This window comes from Charadrius vociferus, unplaced genomic scaffold, assembly GCF_000708025.1.
Source record: "Charadrius vociferus isolate BGI_N301 unplaced genomic scaffold, ASM70802v2 scaffold249, whole genome shotgun sequence".
In the NCBI taxonomy this organism is placed as follows: domain Eukaryota; kingdom Metazoa; phylum Chordata; class Aves; order Charadriiformes; family Charadriidae; genus Charadrius; species Charadrius vociferus.
Window position 1 is genome coordinate 438,260 of NW_009650081.1, and position 10,140 is coordinate 448,399.

Genomic DNA, 10,140 nt, shown 5'->3' on the forward strand with positions numbered 1-10,140 from the left:
AGGGGACCCTGGGGGCTCGGCCTGCCGCCGCCCTTCGGGGCGGCTCTGAAGGACCCCCTTCCCCCCCTCCTTCCGCAGGTGTACTGCAGGGTGCGGCCGCTGAGCCGCCCGGACCAGGAGTGCTGCATCGAGGTGATCAATGATACCACGGTGCAGATCCACCCGCCCGACGGATACAGGATGTTCCGCAACGGGGAGTACCGGGAGGTAACGGCCTGGGGGGCGACGGGGAGAGCCCTGCGTGTGCCCTCCGCCTTGGGGCTGTGCTCGGCCGCAGGGTCTTCCCGCCTGGAATTAGGGATCGAGGACCTTTCTCCTGCTGTCGATTTTTTCAGCTAGCTTGCAGTGTCTCTTGCAGCGTGCAAATCAGCAGTTTGTGCTTTTGGAAAAGAGACTTTTCAAAATCAAGGAAACATCTAGAGCAAAAAGTGTACCCCCAGCCATCAAATATGTTCTCCATATATGAAAAGGCTTCTTCTGTGGGGTGGAGGAGGTGGTAAAAGGAAGCAAAAAGCAAAGCTGGCAAATGTTTAGACTGCTTGAAGGAATTTTTCATGTAGGACTAATTTAAAGAAACCAGCTCTAATCTAAGCCAGACACAAACAAATTAACGGTTGATTTATCCCAAACTTAAATTGGGCAAAAAGCAATGTCTCCCTATTTATAGACTGGAGGGGGGAAGCTGTACAAAGTGGTGAAATGTCACAAAGGGTGGAAAAGTAAGCAGCAGGTCACAGAGCAGTTCATCTTGTTGCTTGATCTGTACAAATGCTTCCTGGAAAAGGATGGTTTAGGTGATGCATGCAGAATAAACAGCCAGAGTATCGTAGCACTGAATATGATTTGGTAGTGAAACAATTAACTGCAGGTTCCCAACACAGTGCTGTAACTCCAAATGAGACAAGATCATGGTGTTTCTAAGAAAAAAAGGAAAGAAAAAAAAAATAATGCTAGTTGGGATGCAGAATACTTTGTTTCCAATTTCAGTAGAGGAAATCCTTATAGGAAGTACATAAAGTGATCTTCAAAGGCTTAAATAAAACAGGCAAAGATCAATTAAAAGTTTGGTTAACAAACATTTGCTCAAAAACTTAAAATTCAAATATTTACATAAGCAGGTATTTTGATTGAAAAGTGACCAGATTAATCAAAAAAAAAAAAAAGAGAAAAGTATATTGAAAACCTATGACTGGAAACTGAGGCTAGACAGGAAAAGACACAAGCTTAAAACAAAATGATTACATGCTGGAACAACTTGACTTTGGCCATTATGGGTGTTCCTTTGCCATTATGGGTTTCCTTTCTTGTGTTAGGTGATGGTGGGAGCTCAAACCGAAATTTAAGCTTGAAGCTGTAAATTGTGAGATTCTCTGGTTGCTGGGAGGTCAGGCTTTGTGATTGATTGGGTTATTTCTGGGCTTAAGCTCTGTAAAAATGAGACGGTTGTTGCTCTTCATTATGTACATCTTCGAATGGTTACATTGGAGTAACTGCCCATGTTCAAACACTGATATAATCCTAGAGTAGAATCTTTATCATTCTGGCAAGCAGACAGAAACCAGTTCTAAGGTATGAAACAGCAAAGCATTTTGAAGCAATGGACTTCTGGACAGGGATACTTAAGGTTTAGGACGATGTATCTTCTTTTCTTCAGACGCAGTATTCGTTTAAAGAGGTGTTTGGCACCCTTGTTGTTCAGAAGGAGCTTTTTGATGTGGTGGCTAAACCTCTAGTGGAAGATCTCATTCATGGGAAAAATGGTAAGCTCGTTTTTGTTCTCTACTGCTTTTCTGCATGTCTGCTGTGCAGTTTCTTATATTGCTGTGGTTCTGTGAGTCTCAAGGTTTCCTAGCTTGTCTAGGTGAAAACATGTATACCTTGTTTGCAATGAGAATAGCTCCCCTGTACAACATCCTGTTTACCTTTGTTATGATGTGTGTGTTACTTATGTCAAGGCCTAATCTTCTTGTACACCATTAGCTGGAGCAGCTTTTCTTCTGCAGAAAAGGATGACTTATTCACCTGAAGAATGACTACAGAACTAAATCGATTTGGAGGGCTTGATCTCCAGGGCATGGTTTGATGTCATGGTGTTGGTTCTTGAAGTATCTGGTTTGTGTCAGACTCCTCAGTAACAGTCAAAACACCTGGGACTTAGTGGCTTCTTTCCATTTTGGCTTCCGAATGCGCTCTTCCCAGAGAGGATGATAGGCACTGCCAGTTGTAGTTGAAATGGCTATCAATGAAGAGATAACGCTAGTGATAACAGTGGCTTTTGATGGGCTGGGATAGTTTACTGTTAACTGTTCATCTGACCCAAGAAAGACAAAGCGTGTGATCGTGACTGAGCTTTCTTTTGAGACAGCAAGCATAACTACACGACTGTCCCTCCTAGGTCTTCTTTTTACATACGGTGTGACAGGCAGCGGGAAAACACACACCATGACAGGATCTCCTGGCGATGGAGGACTTCTCCCGCGGTGCTTGGATATGATCTTCAATAGCATAGGACCATTCCAGGCCAAGCGATTTGTGAGTAGTTTTGCACTGGATTTTTCCACTAGGTAAAATGTTCTGTTCAATGTGTTTATCTCCTGTCTAGTCATGTGACTGGAGCAGTTTAAAAAGAAAACTAGCCAAAAAGAGTCATCCCCTTGAGATTTGAAGAGCAGGGCCAAGGAGGCAGTTGTAGTGGCTGGGACAGACACGTCATGAAGACGTAGGGTCTGGCTGTCACTATAATTGTCACTCATTCTTCAATTAACTTTTAAAACAGCAAGAGGAAAGAGGAAGCTTTCTGAGTTATGGAATGAAATCCAGCCACAGGATACAAAAGCCGCATGAAACCATATCTAAAGTAATACAGGAGATGATGTGAAGCTTTTCTTGCGGTCAAACATTTCTGGAGTTTTGGTATCTAAATATATTTGAAATAATATTGGAATTCTTTTCCTTGGTAGCATGCTAGCTTGGGAGTTTTTGTGGAATACTGTTATCTCGGAAATATTTGTTTTCTGCCAGATCTACTTCGTTTTGTCCAGCAGGTCGAGCGTTAGTGAGGGGCATGGTATTTGTTCATTGCCAGACAGCTCAAATAATTTGGTTTGCTGGTCAGGGCCTTCTGTTCTCTAGTGTTTGTCATTATATTCTCTAAACATACAATACTCACTGCCCAGGTTTTTAAGCTTGATGACAAGAATGGTGTGGATGTTCAGTGTGAAGTAGATGCTCTATTAGAGCGCCAGAAAAGAGATGCCATGCCCGTTCCAAAAACTCCATCTGGCAAGTAAGTAACTATTGTGACATGCAGAATGAATTTGGTTAATATAAATGCTATTCTGTTATTGTGGTTTAAACTTACCTTGGTCTCTTTATCCTTCCCTTAAAGAAATGAAAGAAAAATATTAATGGAAAGTTAGCATATTTCACATGTTTTGAGCAATTGCATAAGTAAGTATTGAGATTAGACGATTAGAATCGGGCAACCAAAGTCTACTTTTCATACCTGTTAACCCATGAGTAAAATGCTGTGATGTCACTGAGTAGGAATACAGTGAATTTAAACTTGAGGATATTTTGCAAAATAGTGAGATTACTGAATAGGGGATAGAAATGTTGACTGTCCAGGAATTTTGCAAGGCATTTCTTACTGCAGCCGAGTACAGAAGCGTCAGGTGAAAGTTTATCTACTTAAACTTTTCAGAGTGCTTTTTGTAATCTACTATGACTGGATGTGTTGTCATTAGTTGCTACCGTGAGCATTTCCATACTCGAGTGATGCTATCTGTCAGTAGACTTACTTTTTAACTGTGTAGTCACCGTCTGACATGTTACCTGGCTGTGGATGCTCCACTACAGTCACTTCTTGTGTGTGTTCAACAGGCGACAAATAGATACCGAAATTGCTGATATGATCAATGTGCAAGATCACTGCAAAGTGGAAGAAGTTGATGAAGATAATGTCTACAGTGTCTTTGTCTCCTATATTGAGATCTACAACAACTACATATATGACCTCTTGGAGGAAGCTCCCTTTGAGCCTATAAAACCCAAGTTAGTTTTATGAATACCATTACTCCTACTTCGATTATGCTTTTGTGGGAACTACAGTATGTCTTTGAGGCTGTAGTCTTGGCGAGTCTGCCTCAGTTCATGGGGATAGCTTAAAATCATGTGAAAAAGGTGATGGCGAAGGAGAACAGACAATAGTATTTAGGTGTGCCGAGTACTGATGGTTGTTCTAATGCTGCGAAGACTTGGTGCTTGCTTCCTCATTATAACGGGAGATTAATAAGCAAATATTAGGCAGTGTGTGGTATCCCACTGAGATTCTAAGTCTATTCATGCTGTTCTGTGAGTACTATTCCTAGCAGGTGACTGCAACTTGAAGAGTAAGCCATTCCATGGCTGACACTTTTCTCCGGGAAAGTGTATTGGATGAAAGTTGCTATTTTGTTGTTGCTTTACAGTTAATGCGAGTTTGCATATTATTTCACTTGATGCCAATCATTTCCATAGAAACAGAAATGAATAGTCTCATAAATGAAATTCTGGGTATTTTTTGGAAAGTTGTGTACTTGGCTGATGTCTAAAATCAGTAAATCTTGAGAACTTCAGCAAAACAATCTGCCAATCAAACTTGGAATATATTTTTTTGAATTTTAAATCCACTAAAGAAAACCCTAGCCTATCCATCGGTACATGTGTTAATTAAAGAGTTGGCTGATTTACAAAGACTAACTAGAGCAAAACATGCTATTGCTCTGAAACATCAAGAGCTGTCTCTAGAGTACTAATTTGAAATGAGTTTAAATGTCTGTGAATGCTTTTTAAAGAAGAATAAAATTATTTGGTTTAGTATTGTGCTTATATCCAAAAATCAGCCTATGAAGAACCTTGGATTATTTCTGTTTATGGACGCTACAGTGTATTACATATGGAAAGATTTTAGACGCAAGCTGAACGACTTAATATTTTTTAACCCTGTTTTTTTGGTAGGTGGAACAGTTGCAACACTCCTGTGCGAAATGGTGACTTTATGTATGTGCATATGTGTATTATTCCCAATATCGAAAAGTGACACTTTCTTTTAGTAGAAGCAGAAAATAAACTTAGACTGACTTCCTATCTCTTCTTGCTTTACTAGCAAATATAGAACGCTGTTGAAGCCATCTTGCTTCTGTATGAGTGTATGCATGTAGAAAAACAATAGCTGCCATCCAAAACCATGATTTACAGTAAGAATTGCAATTAAACGTAGCTTGGAAATTAAAGCAGTAGCTGAAGCGTAACTAATCTTGGCTGAATGTGTGTCCGTGTACTCGTACTTCCTCTTCCATCTGCTGTATGGATAATTGGCATATTCAGTCTGAATTTTGTACTTAAACAAAAGAAAATTTGCATGACACAATGTATTGTTATAAGAAAACTCCACTCAATTCTAGCGCTTTTTTTTTTTTTATTTATTTCCTCCCTGTCCTTAAGACCTCCACAATCCAAAATACTTCGTGAGGACCAGAATCACAACATGTATGTCACAGGATGCACAGAAGTAGAGGTGAAATCTACAGAAGAAGCTTTTGAAGTATTTTGGAGAGGTAAATTTTAGAATATAACTTCGTAAATTCAGCACGGGTGTGTAATTCTCTGCTCTGTTGTGGTGAATGCAGAGCTGGCTTTGCCGAGCGGCAAATCTGTTAAGTAAAATGGGGTTTTGGAGGGACTGTTTTTGTTCTTCTAAACAGGTCAAAAGAAGAGGCGTATTGCAAACACTCAGCTGAATCGAGAATCTAGTCGCTCTCACAGTGTTTTTATAATAAAGTTGGCTCAGGCACCCCTGGATGCAGATGGAGATAATGTGCTACAGGTGAATTTTGGGGCAGGCTATTAAAGGAGAACCGTGTGAGCATTATGCGTGCGTTTGTAGGTTAGAAAATGTGGTGAACTTTGCAGCATGGCCTACCAAAACAGTTACTGTGTCTTGAGTGCATGCATCTTGCTTGCTAGCAATTTCATTTTGAAGAAAATCAAAATTATTAAATTTCTAATCTTTGGCAGAATTGGCTCGCTTTTTATAATGAAAGTAGAGCATTAATATAGAGCGCAAAGCTGCGTATTCCTTTGTTCTTTACCTCTGCTGTTGATCTGAAACTGTTAAGAATCTAAAACCTGGAGGATCTGAAGGAGCACAATTATTATATTTATCTTGTGGCTCAAGACTTTTCCACAGAAAAAGCTACTAGTGCACAGCTGCTTGCATTAAGAGCTATAAAAAAACCCCTCAAACTTTATTTAAAGGCACAATACATTCGTTTTAAATGTGCATGCTGGTTTAGGTTGGGGGGGGGGTGTGTGTTCCCCCACCCTGTTAGAAGGAATATAGAGCTAATCATTAGCCTAACATAATTTGTTTTCTGTGACAGGAGAAAGAACAGATCACTTTAAGCCAGCTGTCGTTAGTCGATCTGGCTGGAAGTGAAAGAACTAATAGAACAAAAGCTGAAGGCAACAGGTTGCGCGAAGCGGGTACGTACCCACCTTTAGACAGCCTGGTAATTTTACGTGCCAACGCATGCTCGTATTAGCCTCGTCTCCTAGGGAAGACAGCGCAGGAAGAATTGAAGTGTTCTGTTACTATGTTCAGTTGTCTGATTTGATGACCTTAAATCCTCCAGTTTAAAAACCACAAGTTTAGTAGCACTTACTCTGATACTTCAGATTGATTGGAGCAGTTATCTGTAACAAATATAACAAGACCGGGCAATTTATTCTTAAGTAAACTGCTGTATAATTTGGGAACATGATCCAATTGGCTGTTTAAAGAGGTTTTTGTCTTGTTTTTTTTTTTTTTTAAGGTAATATTAATCAGTCTTTAATGACATTAAGAACATGTATTGAGGTTCTCAGGGAAAACCAGATGTACGGAACAAATAAGGTATGCAACTCATCTAATTATCTTTTGATTTGATGAAGATCTAGTGTAATGAAAGCTTACTGGATCTTTCGTGTACTTTATTTTAAGATGGTTCCGTACAGAGATTCCAAACTGACTCATCTCTTCAAGAACTATTTTGATGGTGAAGGGAAAGTGCGCATGATTGTATGCGTCAATCCTAAAGCTGAGGACTACGAGGAAAGCTTGGTAAATTCCTTGCAGATCTTACCTTGTTCCCTTCTGCTCTTCTTTTGATATTTGTCACTGAATTCTTGTTTGTCCTGGTTTGAGGACAGTACAGGACGCTTCTTTAGTCGGTGAGAGGAATGATAACTTTTGTTGCTTGGGCACTTCAGGTAATCAAATATAATATTGTAGGGCAAACACGCCCTCTAAGTCTTACTTTTCCTCTTAAACGCTACAATTGCTACTTCCTTGTAAAATAGGAAAGGTTTCTCTTATTTATGGAAGTCCAAATAGCCATACATAGGTGCTTAATCCCTGCTATGAGAGTACTTGCAAAAACTTCAGCTATCTGCACAGTTTGTTTCATGGTTCCTTGGGGGCTGAGTTCAGGGTGGTGCTACTGGGAAGGTTTCTGGTTGCTCCGCTGCAGAATCTCAAGCTGTCTAGTTGGGAACTAATGGAGGCTATCGCTTGATAGTGTCTTCTCTAATGCTTTTATTGACCTAAGGTATCACTTCCAAGCTTATATTGGACTGCTTCTGGTTAGTTCTGTTGTTAAGCTTGCTTTTGTTCTTTTGCAGCAAGTCATGCGCTTTGCAGAAATGACCCAGGAGGTTGAAGTTGCAAGACCTGTTGATAGACCGCTCTGTGGCTTAACGCCAGGACGGCGCTTCAGGAATCAGGCCTTCCGAGAGGAACTCTCACGGAAATTGGAGATGCGGGGTGGCCCGATAAATGGAGGTAAATACTTGAATGCTAGGTGATTGCAGCACGGGCTTTTTCTGTTGTTAGGAGTTGAAGGCTATTTTAAAAGACATTATTTGAGCCTTGAAAGTGCAAAAGGAACTTCGCTTAGCTGTTAATTGTGAGCCTTCTCTGCAGTAGGTACTACTCTTTTTATACTGCAGTGCTACTTGTAGTGTAAACTCAGTTACTGTATATGTGTTATTGGTGATGAATTGAATTCATGGTCCCGCTGTTGCAGCTCCTGAAAGGAAATTGTGCCGAGGATGATACTTGGATGTTTTTGTATGCTTAGGGCCTACTTTAGAAATCAAGAGTCGCCTGGAGGTATTATAAAGCAATGAATCAAGAAAGTCACATTCAAGCTTTTCTCAATGCTGTCATCTCATCCGAGAACTTCTAGTTCTCATTAATTATTTGAAGTTCTGTCTGCTTCGTGATACTGTGGAATGAATGATCTGTGGCTGTGCATTGTCAAACGGAATTTGTTCTGTAGCTTGCTGACAGACTTTCTTGGCTTTAAATCTTACAGAAACAGAAGAGCAATCTGTTTCAGAAATGTTTTTGCAGAACTTCCCTCCATTGCCTGCATGTGAGCTATTGGATGTTAATGATGATCAAACACTTCCAAAGCTTATTGAAGTCCTGGAAAAACGCCATAAACTACGGCAAATGTTGTCAGAGGAGTTTGCCAAAAACGGTAAGAATTTGAACATCACTGTGGAGCTAGATTTTTTTTTTGTGTGTGTGTCCATAATACTACTCAAAGGTCTCTTATGTACCAACATAAAATAAGTATCTTGTCTAGATTGATCATTTAAAAAACCTTTTTTGAGGTAATGAAATAACTGGTAGCATTAAAATGGTAGGAGAGGAAAAGAAGTGCTTTTGATATTATGGAGATACAGCAAGAAGATAAAATATATCAATTCTTTTGCAGTGCTTGCCTTTAAAACAATGCTGCAAGAATTTGACTCCAGTGTTGTATCCAAGGAAAACTATATTAAAGGAAGGCTGTCTGAAAAGGAGAAAACAATAGCAGGACAGAAAACGGAGCTAGAACGCCTGGAGAAGAAAATTAAAACTTTGGAATACAAGGTCAGTTTTCTCATGGTCTAAAGCTAGGCACAAAATGCATTTTACTATATACCGTTTGGCAAGTTTTTTGACATCAGAAGTTGCTTGCAAGGTGGATATTAGAAACAAAATTCCAAGTATTTTGTGGGGAACTTTACCAAACGTTTTTAGCTTTTTGGCTTTCTTAGGAGGTGAGGTGCTTCATAATACCTTAAGATGGGTGACTTAGTAAAAGTTGTAAAATCTCTGAAACTTTTTGGAATGTGGACCTATTTATCTGTGTATATTGCACTTCTAAGAAACATAGCCAAGTCCTTCCTGTCTTCCTCCAGATTGAGATTTTGGAGAAAACTGCAACAATATATGAAGAAGACAAGCGTAATCTTCAGCAAGAACTAGAAAGCAAGAGCCAGAAACTGCAACGTCAGGCTTCTGACAAGCGTAGACTGGAGGCACGATTTCAAGGCATGGTGGCAGAAACAACCATGAAATGGGAGAAGGAGTGTGTAAGTACACTGCCGTATTTATTAAAAACGTGTAATAGAGCAATGCCAGGAGGAGCCGGGCAGGTTGTTTTTGTGAGGGGGTTTTTATAGAGTAGTAGCATTAAGAATGGAGATGTGTTTGACTTCAGTTATGGACCTGACCAGACATTTTGAACTTAACTTTTATAAATATGGTATGATAATATAAATTCCTCAAGGACTTCTGGTGCAGCTAGAGCAGCTCTCTTAAGGACTTGGTCACTTCATTTCAATATCTAGGATTTGTTCTTTTGGGTTTGTGGCACTCTAAGGAGTGATTTGCTTGTTCTGTTGGTTGTCAATAGAAGCCTAATGTCAGGGTTTCCCCTTTATCCTCCTGTGAACTCTTGCTCAGATATGCACTTGACAAGCAATAAGGAAAGGAAATCTGAGGGACTGAGTTTTACTACTGCAGAACTGTTTACTACTTCAGGACCATTGATAGAGCTATAGTTAGACATGCTCCCGTTTGTCATCATTTTGGAACAAGATGATTATGATATTAAACATGCTACTGTTGTATAATCTGGAATGTCATTATTTATAATCTTGCGATGTCATTGTTTCCAATAGCTTGTATCTCAGTGGGGAAGAACTTCATTCCATGTGGAATATTCTATTCCCTTCAAACTTTCAGCACAACTGCTTGTGCTTTCCTGTAAGGTACTTCATGCT

At 39.9% G+C, this 10,140-nt stretch overlaps 1 protein-coding gene across 1 annotated transcript in view; it reads left to right on the top strand.

Annotated features, from left to right (window-relative positions):
- Nucleotides 1-84: 84 nt before the first annotated feature.
- Nucleotides 85-10,140, top strand: part of KIF23 (kinesin family member 23) — a 14,721-nt gene continuing 4,665 nt past the window's right edge. The window contains exons 1-15 of the mRNA XM_009892088.1: nt 85-207; nt 1,655-1,760; nt 2,396-2,532; nt 3,177-3,286; nt 3,883-4,053; nt 4,999-5,040; nt 5,485-5,597; nt 5,745-5,866; nt 6,423-6,525; nt 6,855-6,934; nt 7,022-7,141; nt 7,702-7,861; nt 8,397-8,564; nt 8,805-8,962; nt 9,274-9,447. Of these exons, the coding sequence (XP_009890390.1) occupies nt 181-207; nt 1,655-1,760; nt 2,396-2,532; nt 3,177-3,286; nt 3,883-4,053; nt 4,999-5,040; nt 5,485-5,597; nt 5,745-5,866; nt 6,423-6,525; nt 6,855-6,934; nt 7,022-7,141; nt 7,702-7,861; nt 8,397-8,564; nt 8,805-8,962; nt 9,274-9,447 (1,791 nt within the window). The 5' untranslated portion in view covers nt 85-180. The remainder of the gene's footprint in view (nt 208-1,654; nt 1,761-2,395; nt 2,533-3,176; nt 3,287-3,882; nt 4,054-4,998; nt 5,041-5,484; nt 5,598-5,744; nt 5,867-6,422; nt 6,526-6,854; nt 6,935-7,021; nt 7,142-7,701; nt 7,862-8,396; nt 8,565-8,804; nt 8,963-9,273; nt 9,448-10,140) is intronic.